The sequence below is a fragment of the Equus quagga genome, chromosome 8 (assembly GCF_021613505.1).
Source record: "Equus quagga isolate Etosha38 chromosome 8, UCLA_HA_Equagga_1.0, whole genome shotgun sequence".
In the NCBI taxonomy this organism is placed as follows: Eukaryota; Metazoa; Chordata; class Mammalia; order Perissodactyla; family Equidae; genus Equus; species Equus quagga.
Genome location: NC_060274.1, coordinates 132,437,366 through 132,456,168, shown reverse-complemented (window position 1 = coordinate 132,456,168; position 18,803 = coordinate 132,437,366). Strand labels below are relative to the sequence as shown.

The window sequence follows — 18,803 nt, the reverse complement described above, 5'->3', positions numbered from 1 at the left end:
GCTGGTTTAGGCCTTTTGCATTTACATATACATTTTAGAATTGGCATGTTAGTTTCAACAAAAAAGCCAGCTGCAATTTTGATTGCATTTGTTAGAACAGTCTGTTAAAACTATAGTTCTGAATCTGAAAGGGAAAATTTTGGCTTAGTATTGTGTTTAAAGTGTGAATCTGTTTGCAAAGGGTTATTGAAGTAACGGCTGGTGAGGAAATGGAGAGAGCAATTGTTTTCAGTTTATTAATGAGTCTACTCAAGAGAACGGGGCGGGGGGAGGGACCAGGTAAGACAGGAACAAAAGGTCTGGATTTGGGGGACTGGCAAGAGCAGAGAAAGAAAGCATAGTGCTTTAATGAAGTGCTTCTTTTCTCTTAATCCTTAGCTCTGCAAAATCAAGGCAGAGCGATTGAACTGTGAGATCTCTGGAAGGTTTGTGATGGGCACACAAGCTAATTCTCCTTGAAAATCAAGGTCAAGGTTGACAGGCACGTGGAGAGGCAACTAACGGGGGTGGCTGATCATCCAGCAGGTGGGAGTGACCTGGGCAGTGTGTGCTAGGCTATCAGGCACTGGTTGTGCTGTGTTACCCATGGACACATTTGCACAGTCATGGTCTCCTGCAGATAGCTTTAGAAGGAATGAGAGTTGCCCTTTCTTTTTATTTCCTTTGTAAGCCATGGAGGGATGAGCTCAGAGGGGCCCAAAGCTGCGTCTTAGTCTCAGAGGCCCTGGGCCAAATGACTGATACATGTTAGATAATAAAATTAAATAAAATTATATTGTATGGTGAAGGAGCAGTTACCAACTTAGTTAGGCTTCTGTCTGTGTTTTTCATTGTCAGTGTTAGTAATTTCAAGTTGTTTACTGTTTATTTTGAAATTCTACATTTCTCGCTTGTATATCTGAGATTTAGGCTGAATTAACAGTTACTGATATTGAAACCTCTTTATTAAAAAGAATCTTAGGTTTATTAATATACAGTTATTCTTAACATTAGAAGTGAAACACCAGTTACCCATTTGTTACGTTCTTGTCTGTTGTAGATCTCAACCTGTGGTTGATATGTTTGGGTAAAATGAAACCTCAAGGTAACTGAAACAAAACAAATGAGAATCCTGAAGTAATCAGAATTGTTCTGCTTTTTGTTTTAGAAAAGTGAATCAAAGCAAACAAGCTAATGTGCAGAGTTTCTGGAAAGGCAGACGTGCAGGGAATGTTAGTTGTGAGAATTGTTCCTGGAACCTCGGCATTTGGTGGTACAAGGTGGCTCGTGCCCATTCAGGATGGTGTGGTCTCCAGGAGCCATCTTTTTTTTTTTTAATACGCATTTGTGGATATTGGATCCTAGTTCTTTTTTTTTTTTTTTTAAGATTTTATTTTTTTCCTTTTTCTCCCCAAAGCCCCCCAGTACATAGTTGTATATTCTTCGTTGTGGGTCCTTCTAGTTGTGGCATGTGGGACATTGCCTCAGCGTGGTTTGATGAGCAGTGCCATGTCCGCACCCAGGATTCGAACCAACGAAACACTGGGCCGCCTGCAGCGGAGCGCACAAACTTAACCACTCGGCCACGGGGCCAGCCCCCAGGAGCCATCTTTTTAAAGTGAAAGGGGACAGACTGTGGAAAACCTCTCTTTGGGTACAGCCTCCCTGGTCGGGCCATTGTGCTGTGAGTTAAGGTGTTTCTCACGGGTAGTCATTCAGCCAGGTTGAACTCTGAGGTCTTGAGGCTTGAAAGGCTCCACTGAGTTCTCAAGCACAGGGCTTTCTCCTCTCTTCTTTTTCCCTCTGCGGATCTGTCTGTTGCTGTGCTTGCACGTTCTGGAGTTGACATTCAGCTAATGCCATGGTTATTGTGGCCCAACACAAGTTCTCACTGTGGCCCCCTGCTGCCAACCAGCACATGCTTGGGGAAGGAGTGATGCTACTGCTGAGGCACTGCCTCCTAGAGAGGCTACATTCAAGGGCTCACAGTCTGGAGCTGTTGGCCCCTGCTGCCGACCAGCGCATGCTTGGGGAAGCAGTGATGATGCTGCTGAGGCACTGCCCCCCAGAGAGGCTGCGTTCTAGGGCTCGCAGTCTGGAGCTGTGGCCCCCTGCTGCTGACCAGCGCATGCTTGGAGAAGGAGTGATGAGGCTGCTGAGGCACTGCCTCCCAGAGAGGCTGCATTTGAGGGCTCGGCAATCTGGAGCTGTTGGCCCTGCCCCTTCACATATCTACTTCAGTGCTGGCCTGCATGCCTCTCTCATCTCCTTTCTGTGATGTTGCAGGCAGCACAGCAGAGTAGGTAAAGGGTGAATCTATTCGTTGGTTTGTGTTGAGTCACTCTGAGCCTTGGTTTCTTATCTATAAAGGGGATACTAATATCTACTTTGAGATTGTTGTGAAACTACAACAAATAGTTATGCAGAGCCCTGAAGTGTTTTGGGAAACATTTTTTGCTGTCATCATCGCCCACAAGTGTGCTAGTGTGCTGTTCAGAGTTATTCGTTGATGCACTCAGACGCAAAACTAACCGCCGATCTGGGCTGGCACCTGTGGGCAGACAGGGACCACGGCAGAGGAGAGAGGAAAGGTGAGAGAAGGTGTTAAAACTGTCAGAATGTGAATACTAGTATTTATCTTTCTTTTTCTTTTAAACCTTGAGAGCACTACCTCTAACTCGCGAATAAGTCTCTCATCGCTTCATTTCTAAGCCTCGCTCAGTGCTGGAGTTAGTTGGCAGCAGGTTCTTTTCCACGAAGCTGCCTGCCTCCCATGGGGTGAGGGCAGGAGCTGGGCCCTCTGCTCCCCTCTTCCCGTGGCTTGCTGTTGGAAGCACTGGCTCTTGTTTGCCTCCCCAGCAATAGAGTGTGAGTACGAGGGTTTGGTGTGGGATTTGGGGTTAGTTGTTGTCTTTACTCCAGTAACTTTTTCAGAAACCAAGAGGTGTCTTAGTGGAAGTGTCCTGGGAGCGTTTCAGGGGGTCATAATCAGTAGTGTCCAGTGCTCAGAGAGTTCCTCTAAGGAGAGGGCATGAATTTGTCCATCTGAATTTGCAATAAAAGGTCACTATGACCTTGGCAAGAATAACTTCAGTGAGGGTGGACTAGATCCGTGTGGATTGAGGTACAAGTGAGAGTGACAGTGAAGGTCTGGGTGTAGGCGGGTTGCTGAGAGGGGAGCAGCAAAGGTGGCAGCTGGAAGGAGATGGGAAACACTTCAGAAGTTTGTGTGCGGGTATTTTGTTTTAAGGGTTGGAACGATATGAAAGTACATAAATGCTGGTGAGAAAGATCTGATTGAGAATATTGAAAAGACACAAGGATCATTAGAGCCAGGTCCTCAAGAAGAATACCTGTCAGTGGTATTGTACCCATTATACAGACGAGGAAACTATTTTGAGTGTATTTGCGCAGGATTACCAGCTGATAAGTGACTGGGACAGGATTTGGACACTCCAGCATTAAAATCTCTTTTTCTCTAATTCCGTGATATTTTTTCTTGTCTTGAATTTCTTGCTTAGAAGTTTGGCCCTAGCAGGCAGTGGAGAGCTTCCATGCTTTCCAGCAGAGGGGCACAGGACAGTCTGATCTTCAGTCACGTGGCAGCAGCTGTGAGCGGGGCTGGGGCCACGCTGGTCATCTAGGCAAGCTGGCCCCAGGGAGGGAGGGAGGGGCACTGCTACAGAGCGACATGCTGGGCAACCTGGGTGTTCCTGAGTGATGCCTTGTGTCTCTGAGGTCAGAAATGGGACGTCCGTGAGCTTTCTGTGTCAAAACTGTTGTAAAGTTTTTCGCTTTTCACATTAATGGGCCGAAAGTCATGGTGTTGTAGGAAATACAGAAATTATTAGACTGATAATCATAGCTATCGTTTGAGAGTTTACTGTACGTCAAGAATGGTACTAATTGGGGCCGGCTCCGTGGCCGAGTGGTTAAGTTCATGCGCTCTGCTGCGGCGGCCCAGGGTTCGGATCCTGGACATGGACATGGCACTGCTCATCAGGCCACGTTGAGGCGGCGTCCCACATCCCACAACTAGAAGGACCGGCAACTAAGATATACAACTGTGTACAGGGCGGGTTTGGGGAGATAAAAAAAAAAAAGAATGGTACTAATTAATTATAACTCTCCCAACACTCTTATGCTTAGGTACCTTATCTGTCAGTGCCTTTTTTTTTTTGTTTTGAGGAAGATTAGCCCTGAGCTAACTGCTGAACTGCTGCCAATCCTCCTCTTTTTGCTGAGGAAGACTGGCCCTGAGTTAACATCCGTGCCCATCTTCCTCTACTTTATATGTGGGATGCCTACCACGGCATGGCTTGCCGAGCGGTGCCATGTCCACACCTGGGATCCAAACCGGTGAACCCCAGGCCGCTGAAGCAGAACGTGTGCACTTAACTGCTGCGCCACCGGGCCGGCCCCAGTGCTTTTTAAATATGGATTTATTAGTTCTAATTTCTCTACAGAAGAGTCTCAGATTCTGGTATATAGTCATTTGAAATGAATTTTCTTGAATATGAAAATCAGTTCCTTTTTGATTACGCTCTGGATATGTTGCTTAAAATCTTTTCAAGATTACAGGAACAATTGATGTTTTCCTTCTGCATGTGTGCTTTATTTATAGTTTTGGAAAATATGCCCCATGGAGCATATTTTGGTTCGCCTGGAATTGGATTCCCAGCCTGTGTCTAGGCGCCTGGTGAGCCTCATCTTTAACTCGTTCCTGCCCGTGAACCAGCCCGAGGAGGTGTGGTGTGAGCGCTGCGTCACCCTGGTCCAGATGAACCATGGAGCCGCCAGGAAGTTCTACCAGCACGCCCACAGGCACACTGCCTGCACGAACATAGGTACTGAGCACGGCCGCTCTGGTGCTTACGAGTTCTCCCTAAAGCAGAGTGTTACGTGGGCTCAGGGTTTGTCATTTTAATAAACTTTATGCTTTAATGAATTTCTTAATGATTTCCCTTAATCTAATACTTTTATTTGGGATTATAATTTTACTATTAGAAAGATAATTTTGTTGAAGAAACACGTAAATTATTTTTATCTTAAACATTTTAGCAAAGCTGATTCATGTGATTCGCCATTGCTTAAATGCCTGCATACGGAGGGCGGTAAGAGAGCAGCAAGAGGACCATGCTGAGAGGGAGAAGGAGAAGGAGAATGCGAGTGTAAGTGGAACGCGCCGCGTCTGGGGGAACGCCGGACCGTGCTACCTGGTGGGGACAAGGCAGGCGCCTCTACCTCGTTGCTTGGAAGAGGGCAGAGCATTAATCGTTTCCACGGACTGTTTGTTAGGAATGTTTTTGTTTTCTGTTTGTTCCTTTAGTATTGATACTTCAATTCATTATTTTGGGGTATCACAAATCATGTTTTGAAAGAATTGCTGTATATTTTTTATAGTTCATTGTGAAGTTTGGGTAGGATTTAATTCAGAGGAAAGAGGAAAATTTATTATTGGTAGCACCCTGTCTCAAATTTTCTTTGCCTTAAGCTTCTCTGTATGTTTTAATTCGACCTGAGGGTAGCATATCTGCGTTGGATTTTGGACACTGTTGTATTTTACAGGGACACGAGTGGTGGCGCCCAAGGATTTACTCCTAGCCACTGCCGTAAGATTCTACTAGAAACATCTTGGGGTTGAATGTCTGGGAATGAGCTTTATTTAGAATTATCTTTTTTAAAAAAGTAATTTATGAAAGGAACTGTTGAGCTGTTATTCCTTCAGAGTCCAAAGTGACCAGTGATATAGTAAGAAAAGAATGTTTAAGCCTTAGACTTTTACTACTTAGAAGCAGTATCTTAAGCTTATAAGTAAACTCTCATGCTTATGTCCATTGAAAGTAAAATTTTTGGATAGTTTCGTAGTGCCCAACGAGGTTAGGAAATTGGCCTTTTAAAAAGAAAGTCACAAGACATTTTATCCTTTTGCTGAGCATGGTTCCTCATGTTGGCAACAAGGCAGGGTCCCTGCATGGTCTGATCTCGCCTCACTCCCCGTCCTGTGTGCTACCACCTCTGACAGAGGCTTGCTTCCTAGGCAAGGCTGGCAGGTTTGCTCAGAGCTGAAGTTTTGGCTTTGCTTGTTCATTGGTTTCACTCCAGCCTGCCTGCATTGTGAGGACAACAGTGCTGGTCACAGTTACTCCTACGCATGCTGCCATCACACATGTGCCCATGGACTCACACCTAGTGGGGCCACCACTCCATCAGCCCAGCCCCTGTTTAAACATTTCCTTTTCTGTTTGTCTCAGCAAGGGAAAACAGATGTGGAATTAGAAGAGAAAAGAGTGTAGAAGAGTGAGTCTGGCTTTTATCCTAACAGCTGACGCTGACTAGTGGTTTCATCAGCTCCAGGCCGTTTCAGCCTGGATTTGGGAAATCCTCATCCGAGGGCATTCACAGTTGCTTCTGCTTTTGGTTTTGGTGGAATTTGAGTTCCTCTCTTCAGAGTTTTCCCCTCAGTATGTGGATTGCATGGGCAGAATTTTTCAGGGAAGTCATCCCATTGCTTATAATACATCTTCAGAACCTTCACTGGAGATGCCAGCATGGTGACCTCAGTCCAGGACACAGGGCATTTGGGGAGCCCCAGTGTGCAAAGTAGATGCAGCAGTGGGCAGTGAGCTAAAAGTGCCGTGTGAAGGACTGAGCACAGATCTCTCTGGGCCACCCTTGCAAACTCCTACTGATGGAAATGGTTTTGCAAAAGAGCAAGACATATTGTGTAACCTAACAGGTGAAAAACTATTACATTGTTTCATTATTGAAGGCACCCCCCACACCTCCATTGTTAAAACCCTAGCATTATTGAGAAACTTGTGGTTGTACAACATTTTATGTCAATATCTGTACCATTAGAAAAGGCAAGGGTTTAGAAATATGTAGCTCCATTGTAACCTATGCTAGAAAAGAAATACAATTTGTCATGTAGATCTTCTAATTTTAAGACTATCTAAATGGCTAAAAGCAACAATTTTTGAAGGATTCTTTTACTTTTTCTCATTGCTATCTACTAAAATCAAAGATGTTATCTGCCAAAAATAAAAAGGTGGCTTCCTATTTAATGAAATCTTGCTTAGGAACTTGGCAAAATTTTTGTAAAGAAGTAGTGACTTTCTCATGAAACTTTAATGGTAGGGCTGCTATGCTTATCAGTGGAACAGTAAAAAGTAAAATTAAATACAGAATGAAATTTTGTCAATCTGTTATTTGTATCATTCTTATAGTAGTTTCTAAGACTTTGGTAGTTTCATTGCTTTTTAAATTTGACAAAAACTCATTCAAAGTATTAAATGCCTATTGAAAAATTCAACTTTCTATAGAAACTACCCTTACGTTTTCTGTGTACCCCCATTAAACAAGTTAATTTTCTCCCCGGTATCTTTTTCCATTAAATTTGAATAGATAGCATAAAAATACCAATGCCTGAAATGAATCATCCTTTGCATCTGAAGGTTGTCCCCTTTCAGGAAGTTGTCTGCATTGGTATTTGCAGGTTATCAGACTCTTTGTTACAGTCACACCACAGGGCTCGTTAGCAGAGCCCATCAGTGTGGATCTGAGCTGGTCACGTCCGAGCGCAGCCTGCGGTGGTGGCAGTGTGGGTCTCTGGCTCTGTGGAGGAGAAGAGGAGTTTGTGAGACGCACTTGTGGTTTAAACTGAACACGCAGAACATAGCAGTAGTTATTGCTCACTGCCACCATGAGTGCAGAAAATGTAAATCCGTGTATTATTTTAGAACAAACCAAAGAAGCCCATGATTGAGTGGGAGTTGATCATCGTCAGTCATTACACCAGAGTCTGGGGATCATACCCCACAAGCCCTGGAGGATGGCGGTGGCTGGCCAGAGGTACATCCAGTGTGGTCTGATGGGTGGAGTTGCAGCTGAGTCTCAGCAGTAATCACATTTAAATATATTAGGTTTTAGAGCCCTTCCCTTCCCCCACCAGTCTGTTCATATTGAGGTTTGTGGTGAGAAGTGACATCTTTTAACAAATCAGAAGCTGTATCTTGTGGTTTATACATGTTGATTTTTAGAGGATTTTTAATTCAGATAAACTGTTTATTGAAAGGATATAGGGTTAGTTTAGAATTTATTTCTTGAGTGGGCTTTAAGAACAGGTTTACCTCTAATAGAGATTCTCAAATAGAGAATAAAGTCATTTTACGACTTGAAAAGAGACTTGATATCCTTTACATTTCTGCCTTAGGCCTGGAATTCTGGGATATGCTGTTATCTTAATACTTGTTATGGTTTGATTCTTTCACAATAACATTATTTGTGTCTTAGGTTCTGGACAAAACACTGTCAGTAAGCGATGTTGCATCCATGGCAGGTTTATTAGAAATCGTTGTGATTCTATGGAAAAGCATTCACAGAAGTATGGAAAACAATAAAGAGGCCAGAGTTTACACCATTAACAAGTTTGCCTCTGTGCTCCCTGAGTACCTGGAAGTGTTCAAGGTAAGGCTGGCCGCACTTGTCAGCAGGCTTGGTGAGATGGCACCATGCAGTTTGCAGAAGTACCCGCACTCTTTCCTCTCTGTGCCTGGCTCCTCGTCTGTGGCAGGAGAGGCTGAGCCGGCACTCGCCCTGCAGGCCAGCCAGCCTCGCCCTTCTCAAGGATCGGGGACATGGCTCTTTCAGGGTCCTGTCCCAGCACCCAGGGAAGTGTTGGGCGAGCTCTCAGGTTTTCTGTCTCTAATAGTCTGGGACACGATTTTAGAATCCAGTCTCACTTGCTGGGAATTGAGAAAGAGGAGTCTGTGGACATCAAGATACACTAGCACCAAAGTTTTGGGGCAGTTTTAGGCATTTGGCAACACACTGTAAGCTAACATGTTTCTGACATATCTGAGTTGTGTCTGCGTTCTTGGGACAGACAGACCCAGGTGTGTGACTTCTGTTTGGATGAAGGAAACCTTCTCATTCCTTGACTTCTTACTTCTGAAGGAAATTTATATTTCAAAAACAAAAATAAGACTGATAGCTAAAAATGCAAATTTGTTCCCAATTATGAAGAGAGCATGGTTTAAGTATAGAAAGATCATAGGTCTTATGAACCACCCTTCTTTCGGTAAATGTTACTCTTGGCTCTTCTACAACTGCTTATGTGTCCTGGGACCTCTTAGCTTTTCTGAGCTGTATTTCTGTGACTGTCGCATCTCTGAGCTTCATTCTGCCTCTAAAATACAAACGTGAGCTGCCCATGAAAGTAAATCTAGGTTGCCGAAGTTACTAGGGCATTTGAAAAGCTCAAAATAATTACACTGGGGTGAGAAACCAGCACTATCAGAAATCTCAGAAGATGCACACAGAAGCCCATAGGACACTGGATGAGATGGCAAATGAGCAGTGTGGCCTGGGGATGTCCAGGAAGCCCAGGAAGGCCGTTAATTAATTCAGTTAGTTCCAAATGATTCTCGCAGGAGAGCCTGTCTCCCCTCAGTAGCTGAGAATATTGTGGTCATCCAATAAGTGAATATACAATCTATAACCCGCACATAGAGTGGAATCAGCAGCAATTACCAGTGTAATTCTGTAACATTAAGAAAATATTTTCCTTTTTTGTTAGGAGTTAGGGGTAAGGGTGGGTTTATTCAAACTGAATGCATATTAATTACAGATCAGATTTTGATGTTGCTCCTATTTCTGTTTCATGTATATTTTCAGGGAAATTGTTATTTCTTTTTCTTTTAGAATTCACCATCCCTCATTCTCCCAACCAAACAAGGATATTGTTTTGCTTTGTTTTCTTTTTGTTTTTTTTTTTTTTGCTGAGGAAGATTTGCCCTGAGCTAACACCTGTGCCAGTCTTCTTCTATTTTATATGTGGGTTACCGCCACAGCGTGGCTGACGAGTGGTGTAGGTCTGTGCCTGGGATCTGAGCCCATGAACCCAGGCCGCCAAAGTGGAGTGCGCCGAATCTAACCACTACACCATGGGGCCAGCCCCAAGGATATTTTTTTTTTTTTTTAAGATTTTTAAAATTTTTTTTCCTTTTTCTCCCCAAAGCCCCCCAGTACATAGTTGTATATTCTTTGTTGTGGGTCCCTCCAGCAGTGGCATGTGGGACGCTGCCTCAGCGTGGTTTGATGAGCAGTGCCATGTCCGCGCCCAGGATTCGAACCAATGAAACACTGGGCTGCCGGCAGCGGAGCGCATGAACTCAACCACTCAGCCACGGGGCCAGCCCCAAGGATATTTTTTATTGAGTGTTCTTGATTGAGTCTGGTCTACTGTTTGCTTTATTGTTGTAATAATAATAATGTAGCTACAGTTTTTCAGCACTACCATGTACTAGGTACTGTCATTGGTTCTGATGTGGTTTACCTCACTCAGTTCTCCTAATAACTCTTTCCCGTTTTGCAGAGGAGGAAACTGAGACTCAGAGACTCCAACCTCTTTGCTCTGTGTTCCAGCTAGTTAGCTTGTGGAATCTGATTGGACTTGGATTTGGCAAAGTAGCTCCAAAGTCTGTACATTTTCCATTAAACTGCCGTCTTCCTAAAGATATTCTCATTATTTTATTTAAAATTTTTTCTTTGACTAGTTTCATTCTCTTGAGATTTATGTTCAGGATACCAAGTGTGTAGAGTTAATTTTTTTCCTTTCATCAGTATTTTTACAATAGACGTTAGTGCCTTGACACAAGGAATTTTGTCTATTCTGGGTACTGATGTATCCCCAGGATCTAGATTGGTGCCTGGTACACAGTAGGTGCTTAATAAATATCTGGAAAAATTAATGCATCACACAGAGTAGTGGAATGTCATATAAAACGTTGAGAATACGTCTCAAATGTGAAGTTTACCAATAGGTGTAAGTTTTCCTGTTGAGCATTGGGAGGATTACTCTAGTTCCTACTGAGTGACTTTGAAAATAGGTTATTGGGAAGCTTTATGAACAGGCTTTCAAAACATCATCGTGTTTAAATACCCTTTTGTTTTGTTTTCTTTTTATGCTTTTAGGATGATCGGTGTAAGATCCCTTTGTTCATGCTGATGTCCTTCATGCCTGCTTCTGCTGTGCCTGCATTCAGGTATTCTCTCTGCTTTTCAGGACAGCAGTGAGGTGGGAATCCTGCGTCATTGTGCTTAGGTGTCAGTCTGACATTCAGCAGACTGTCACACCTCAGTTCCAAGTCCACAGCCACTTCCTCCCTCCTGTCTCCCTCTCCCTGTGGCAGGGAAAATAGCCGGGTGCAATTTCTGGTGGCTCTGGAGTGCTAAGGAAGGTAGGAGGAGACTACGTGGCACTAAAACAGTCTCTGAGCTGTAACGTCTGGGCTATTTCTAAAGCCCGATGTGATGAGACTCTGAAGCTGTTATCCGCCATGGAGCCATGGGCTGCATGTGGCTCTGACGGCTGGAACATGGCTCTCTGGGTTGAGAGGTACTGTGAGTGCAGAATGCACACACCGAGACTTGGTGTGAAAAGAAGAATGTAAAGTATCTCATTAGTAGTTTTCTATGTTGATTACATCTTAAAATGATGTTGTGGATAGATTGGGTTAAATAAGATATATTATTGAAATTAATTTTACCTGTTTCTCTTTGCTTTTTTAAATGTGGCTACTAGAAAATTAAAAATGACTTACATGGCCTGCTTTTGTGGCTTGCATTATATGTTTTGTTGGACGGTGTTGCTCTAGAGTCTGACAGAGGTGACACAGACATGAAAGGCTGGGGGTTTTATGTGACTGATGTGTCCTTGATAACTTAATACCTATGTTGGTATGTCTGGACTGTGTTGAGTCTAATATTCCTAAAGCTTTCAAATTCAGTATTTTGTATTGAAACTTATCTCCTGTAGTAATTGTGAGAAAACAATACAATTATTCTGCAGCAGAGAATGTCCAAGAGTTCCTGTGATAGGAAGGGCTTAAGTACCCTCAATTTTTGGCTTCTTTATTTTCCTCACCTTTTAGAAAAGTGGGAAATTGTTATTGAAATATGAGATCTGATTTTGTGTATTTGACATTTTCAGCTGTGGTGTGATTTCCACGTTAAGAAACCAAGAGGAAGGAGCAGCAGACAAGAGCTACTGCACTTTGTTAGACTGTCTCTGCTCCTGGGGACAAGTGGGACACATTCTGGAACTCATCTGTGACTGGCTGCCAGATGAGCAGCCCCAGAGTAAGGTATATTTGTATCATGTTTCTTTAAATTTGCTGAATGAGGATAACTCTGTATTAGAAATCTGCATGGTTTCCCGGAAACATATGTTTTATTTATCAGTTTACTGCTCTCTGTTCTTTCAGAGTAACTCAGCGTCTAAACGTAAAGTGCAAATCCGTGATACACGCCCAGTCAAACCCGAATTGGCCTTGGTTTACATAGAGTATCTGCTGACCCATCCGAAGAATCGAGAGTGCCTGCTATCGGCTCCCCGAAAGAAGCTTAACCATCTTTTGAAAGCACTTGAAACGTCCAAGGTAACTTTCTAGAACAAATACAGGCCCTGTGAACGTTGAGTGATTCCATGAGTCATAGGAGTGATAAAGTAAGATTAAATTTTTCATATTTGTAGTATAAATTTTTCCAGCGGGAAAGGAGTTGTGTTATCTGGCCCCTTCCTCCAGTGTACAGGCGAGGACATCAAACTCAGGTGACTAACTGGGTGGCAAGATGGGGACTAGGTCACAATTTCTAGGCCTTTCAGCCAAGTGGTGTTCAGAGCCCAGTGTTTTGTCAAGGCTGACTCCTGCGAATAACCCTGTTTCTGTGAACACGGGTCTGCAGGAAGACTTCCTGTCACCCTCAAGCTCTGTTGCTCTGCTCCTGCCCATTGTCGTGGGAATCCTGATTTCCCCTCAGTCCTTGGCAGGCTTTTCTAGGAATCGGTGGAGCATTCCTGTGAATTCACCATTTTCCTCCTCTCCTTCCTGGCTCTCTGGCCATCTCCTCCAGGGCCAGGCCTCAGAAACAGCCTGTTAGTGCTGCTGAGCTTGGTTGTGCCAGTGGCAGAGCCTCCGGTGCACCAGCGCCAGGCACCAGGTGGGAGAGGAGGGAGGTCTGAAGGGGAGAGGTGCATAGCACTCAGGGGAGGAGGTGGCGGGGCTGATGGCAAGCCCAGTACCTGGCCATGCGCTCCCTCAAGCCTCTCCAGCGTTCATGTCCAGGTGGGGGTGGGCAGCGCTGGGATTTTGCCCATGGACTAAGCTGGGCACCGGCTGCACTGGTATAGAAAGTAGGGCTGCCTGTGGGTTCTGGGAAAAGGGTGGATGTATTTCCCGTCAGGCTTTCCTAGCAGGGGCACAAATGGTATTGTCACCTATTCAATGCTGGTGGGACACCCACCCCTCCATTGTGACAGCCAAACCCACTCCCACACATTTCCAAACACTCACGCTGCTCCTGCTGGGTGCAAGATGAGGGAGTCGCAGGCAGGCGGGAGGGTCTCACCCTGCCTGAGTGGCGAGGGACTGTTCCTGGGAGGCACTGCCTCTCTCTCTGTGTTGTCGGTCTGTCCCAACAGCACCGTCTTTCTTTGCAGACCTGGCCTCTCACCCCCAGCAGGCCAGAACCTACCCCAGGGGCAAAGGCTTTAACATACTCGCTCCTGACAGCTCCTTAAGCAATAACTTAAAGTTACGTTCTTGAGGGGAGAGGAAGGGAAGACACTGCAGACTTCTCGGAAGGCTTTGCTGTGCTGCTGAATCACCTCTGTTGCTCCACGTGTCCCTCTTGAAGTGCAGCTTTGTCAGGTGCTTCCGATCATCCTGGCCATGACTTATCAGTCAGAACGCAGCCTACAGATTTTTTTATTTTACAGGTGGATCTGGAATCAATTTTGCAATTGCCAGGTGTGAAACCTCACAACTTTAATGAAGCAACTGCCCTGCGAGCCTTCAGCCTCTATTGTCGGTTGAGTATTCATCTTCAGCACAAGGTGCGTCCGTCCCTGGCTCTGTATCAGAATAAGAAGCGCATTGGCACGGCTGGCCCAGTACTAATTCATCTTTCTGTTGTTGGACAGTTCTGCTCAGAAGGAAAGGTTTACCTGTCCCCTTTGGAAGACACTGGGTTTTGGTTAGAAAGCAAAGTTTTATCTTTTATCCAAGATCAAGAAGAAGAATATCTGAAGCTTCATAGGGTCGTTTATCAGCAAATTATCCAGGTTAGAAGTCTTAAGACGCAGAAACCTTTTTATTTACGAAGTTTGTGATGTGTTTCAAGATTTTATTTTCTGTTTTAAAGTTGTAACTTTAGACGTAATGTTGCTCTTCTTAAATCCTTACAGCGGCATTTAAAGATCTGTAGTTTATCTTTTCTCAAAGTATAGACTGCATAATTTTAATGTAATTTTACACATTCCATGTAATAGTGTTCAGTAATGTTTATGGAATTACGTAAAATGTGTTTCTGGATTTCTTATCAAAACAGAAATTAGAATTAATGTGTCTTTGTGGGAATCCTTTATAAAAATACCTGCTTTGTAAGATAACTGGTAGGACATCAGATGTGAGAGGCTTTGCAAGCCTGGATTTATTCCCTTTTTTCCCTTTCTGTGGCCTTTGTTGGTAAATCACATCAGCACATCTGTCTCTTACAGACCTACCTGACCGTGTGTAAAGATGTTGTTATGGTTGGCCTTGGCGATTGTAAGTTTCAGATACAGCTTTTACAGTGGAGTCTTGGAATCATGCAAACAGGTATACTTCGTTCATTAAAGGACTAGTTTAGAGCAATTAATCAAAACCACTTCCTCTCTCCCTCCCTTACTTTTCTGGTCAGCACTCTTGCTTTTTTTGTGTGTGTATGTGTGAGGTAGATTGGTCCTGAGCTAACATCTGTTGCCAGTCTTCCTCTTTGTGCTTGAGGAGGATTATCGCTGAGCTAAGATCTGTGCCAGTCTTCCTCTATTTTATATGGGATGCCACCACAATGTGGCTTGATGAGCAGTTCTAGGTCCGTGCCCAGGATCTGAACCTGTGAACCCTGCAGCCAGGCAGTTCACAGGTGTTTCTGACATTGGATGTGATGAAGTCCGGTTTCTGACGGGGCCTTGGGCTTCTGCTCCTTGCAGTTTGCTTGATTGTCAGGGGACTTGCCGTGTGGGAGGCTAGCGCAGTGGCAGCCCCGAGCCTCTCTGCTGCTCCCCGCTGGCATCTGTATGGCAAAGCTCACAGAATAGTTCTCTTATCTGCTCTGGACACTGGGGCTGGTAAGTCAGGGGATGTTCAATGCCCCCTAGAACCCCTGGGAAGTGTGTGTTACCCCACGGACAGGGGTGACAGGGTCAGCCCTGGGACTCATCCCATGGTGCTCATGCTGGCTGCATACTAGGTGCTAAGTGAAATGTGTTCAGTGAGGGAGTGAGAAGTCTGCCTCTTTATAGGTGGTCTGGGCAGGCTGGCCACTGGAGCTGGGCTGTGTGATGTTCTGGAGCATCCTACCCGTGGGTCCCCGGGCCAGCTTCTCACAGCCTATCACATGATGGCGGGAGGAGTTGGGGTATGGTCCAGAGTGTCTCCTCCACCTCTGGTCACACTGGCTAAGAAGTATCCTGCTGGGCTGTGACCCACAACCCTGACCCTGCCGCCTCCCTGGGGTAGCTGAGTTGCTGTATGGAGCTGTTTCTAAATTTTCTGAGTTGTTCTTACTACACATCCCCACGCTATGTTTGGTTCTTTCTGAGATCTATGGAAACTTGAAAATTTGACATTTAAATTCCTTTAAGCCTACATATTTACTAGAAGAGATTGAAAATGATATAATCTAGCAAATTCAACATTAAGTTTTGAAAATTAGATTCAATGAGTCAATAGTTAAGTTCGCAGTTAGTCATCTGGAGTCTTCAGTTTCGTCATGCAGACCCCAGAGGATTCTTGTCAGCAACTTCCGCCGTGTTTTTCTCTCCGTGCTTCTGGCACTGAGGTTGGTACTTGTGCTGTGCTGGAGCTGGGGTACTGGCCACTCTGTTCTGCTGTTTCGAGTATACATCCCCTTGAATTAATCTGTACTCACAAGCAAGATTATACATTATTTATTTAAAATATCCACAAAGACTAAGTATTAAATAAAACAAATATTTTGTTTTAAAGTCTAGCTTTCTTTTGTTTAACTCTTTATAACTCTTACTTTCTATTGTGAAAACAGCAGGTTAAACTTAAGCTTAATGATTGAAACATTAAAAATGATTTGCATCATTTAAATTTCATTTATCATTTAGGAATTATTTTCTCCTAAGAACTGAATCTATTTTTTGTATTTATAAAATTCATTTTCCAGGGAGCTAAATAGAATTTCGATCTCAGTGTAACTAGTTTCATTGTATAGAGGCGTCTCTTCCCCCAAAATGAGGCCCTAAGCTATTGACTTTATCTTTGACCAAACTGAAGCAATCTTTGTACTTATACTTTCCAATAATCAGCATTTCCCAGGAAAGAATCAACTGTGTGGTCATTTTTTATAGTCTTGTCACAAATAGGATTATACTTAGCAATTTAGCTAGGTAGACCCAGAGTCCACTGATCACTGGACTTTTTGCTCTACTTGAAAGAGTCCTAATAAAGCATTTTAATTAAAGCCAGTCGCATTTATATTAATATTTAAGTATGGCATTTTCTATGCTGAAGTGCATATTCCAGAAGAGAGGTCCTTGAATACAGCTGAGTCCCCACACATAACCCAAATGTAAAAATCTAAGCTCACAAAAATGCAGGTGTTTCTGCTCTAACACAGTGTGTGTGTTTCAAAAAACACCATGCATTCTGCAAAATCAGGCACTAAAAGTCAGAGGCTTTTGGGAAGGATGACTGTGCAGATACTCAGTGACACTTATTGACAGCGCTAGTACATGGTCATCTTAGCAAGAAGTAATGAGTACAATGAAAAAGGAAGGTTAAATTTCTAATAAATAAACCTTACAGTAAATATAGGACTTTGCCTTCAATGAAAAGGTAAAGGGAGATTGATGGAGACCGCGGCCACCTGGTAGAGCTGGAGAGAGCTGGGCAGGAGGGAGTCCCGGGACAGAGCACGCGCCTGTCTGAGCCAGAAGGAGGATGCTCCACAGGCTCGTACGCTGAGCTAGTTCTCTGTGACTGCTGCCCTGGGCCGGGCTAGTGAGCTTCTGCTCATTTGCAGACACGTGATAGCCTGAGATATTAACTGCTGGGAAAATCCTAGCAGCCAGCATGCCATCAGTGTCAAACTGACATCTCTCCCAGCCCAGCAACTGTTTGTGAGCTGATTCACTCTCAAGAAGCAATAACTTCCAAAGTCAATGTCTTCTACTGTACATTCCTATGAATTCTGATACATCTTTAGTAATTTGTGCTGTTTTACTTAACCACTATCTCTCTCTATATTTGGTTATAAGGCACATACTGCTTGAACATAATGAAATAGCTTTGAATTAGAATTTTCAACTTTCCAGGTTTTTGTCAATAATTAAAAGTACTGACTAAGTGTGTGGTTCTCCCCCATGAACCATGACTGTGAGGATGGATGTAAGAAGACTGGCCCTCTTCTTTTCAGGGTCCTTTACGCTTCAGCACATCAGTCTCTGTGCTGCTCGTGTTTGATTTAGCCCAGCATTTCCTTGCTCACCCACATATGTGGAGAATGTGTGTCCCTTTGCCTTCTTTTATTATTATTATTATTTTTAATTTTTTTAAATTTTTTTATTTTTTATTGAGTTAATGATAGGTTACAATCTTGTGAAATTTCAGTTGTACATTATTGTCTGTCAGTCGTGTTGTAGGTGCACCCCTTCACCCTTTGTGCCCACCCCCCACCCCACCTTTCCCCGGTATCCACTGATCTGTTCTCTTTGTCCACATGTTTAAATTCCTCATATGAGTGGAGTCATACGAGATTGTCTTTCTCTATCTGACTTATTTCACTTAACATAATTCCCTCAAGGTCCATCCATGTTGTTGCAAATGGGACGATTTTGTTCTGTTTTACAGCTGAGTAGTGTTCCATTGTATATATATACCACATCTTCTTTATCCAATCATCTGTTGATGGGCACTTAGGTTGCTGCCACGTCTTGGCTATTGTAAATAATGCTGCAGTGAACATGGAGGTGCATAGGACTTTTGGAATTGTTGACTTCAGGTTCTTTGGATAGATACCCAGTAGCGGGATAGCTGGATTGTATGGTAGTTCTATTTTTAATTTTTTGAGGAATCTCCATACTGTTTTCCATAGTGGCTGCACCAGTTTGCATTCCCACCAGCAGTGTATGAGGGTTCCTTTTTCTCCACAACCTCTCCAACATTTGTTACTATTAGTTTTAGATATTTTTGTCATTCTAATGGGTGTAAGGTGGTATCTTAGTGTAGTTTTGATTTGCATTTCCCTGATGATCAGCGATGATGAACACCTTTTCATGTGTCTATTGGCCATCTGTATCTCTCCTTTGGAGAAATGTTTGTTCATGTCTCCACCCCATTTTTTGATGGAGCTGATTGATTTTTTGTTGTTGAGTTGTGTGAGTTCTTTATATATTATGGATATTAAGCCTTTCTCAGATGTATTACTTGCAAATATTTTTTCTCAGTTAGTGGGTTGTTTTTTGTTTTAATCCTGTTTTCCTTTGCCTTGAAGAAGCTCTTTAGTCTGATGAAGTACCATTTGTTTATTCTTTCTATTGTTTCCCTTCTCTGAAAAGACATGGTGTCCGAAAAGATCCTTTTAATACTGATGTCACAGAGTGTACTGCCTACATTTTCTTCTAGAAACCTTATGGTTTCAGGTCTCAGCTTTAGGTCTTTGATCCATTTTGAGTTTATTTTGGTGAATGGTGAAAAAGAATGGTCAATTTTCATTCTTTTACATGTGGCTTTCCAGTTTTCCCAGCA

The 18,803-nt window shown here is 43.5% G+C and overlaps 1 protein-coding gene across 2 annotated transcripts in view; it reads left to right on the top strand.

The window, feature by feature from the left end:
- The window catches only part of NCAPG2 (non-SMC condensin II complex subunit G2), a 71,632-nt gene that overhangs the window by 29,430 nt on the left and 23,399 nt on the right, over nucleotides 1–18,803 (top strand). For both annotated transcript variants that reach the window (XM_046670594.1, XM_046670595.1), the window contains exons 14-22: nucleotides 4,604–4,826; nucleotides 5,041–5,150; nucleotides 8,275–8,448; nucleotides 10,957–11,027; nucleotides 11,975–12,128; nucleotides 12,249–12,422; nucleotides 13,763–13,879; nucleotides 13,967–14,107; nucleotides 14,543–14,642. In XM_046670594.1, the coding sequence (XP_046526550.1) occupies nucleotides 4,604–4,826; nucleotides 5,041–5,150; nucleotides 8,275–8,448; nucleotides 10,957–11,027; nucleotides 11,975–12,128; nucleotides 12,249–12,422; nucleotides 13,763–13,879; nucleotides 13,967–14,107; nucleotides 14,543–14,642 (1,264 nt within the window). The remainder of the gene's footprint in view (nucleotides 1–4,603; nucleotides 4,827–5,040; nucleotides 5,151–8,274; nucleotides 8,449–10,956; nucleotides 11,028–11,974; nucleotides 12,129–12,248; nucleotides 12,423–13,762; nucleotides 13,880–13,966; nucleotides 14,108–14,542; nucleotides 14,643–18,803) is intronic.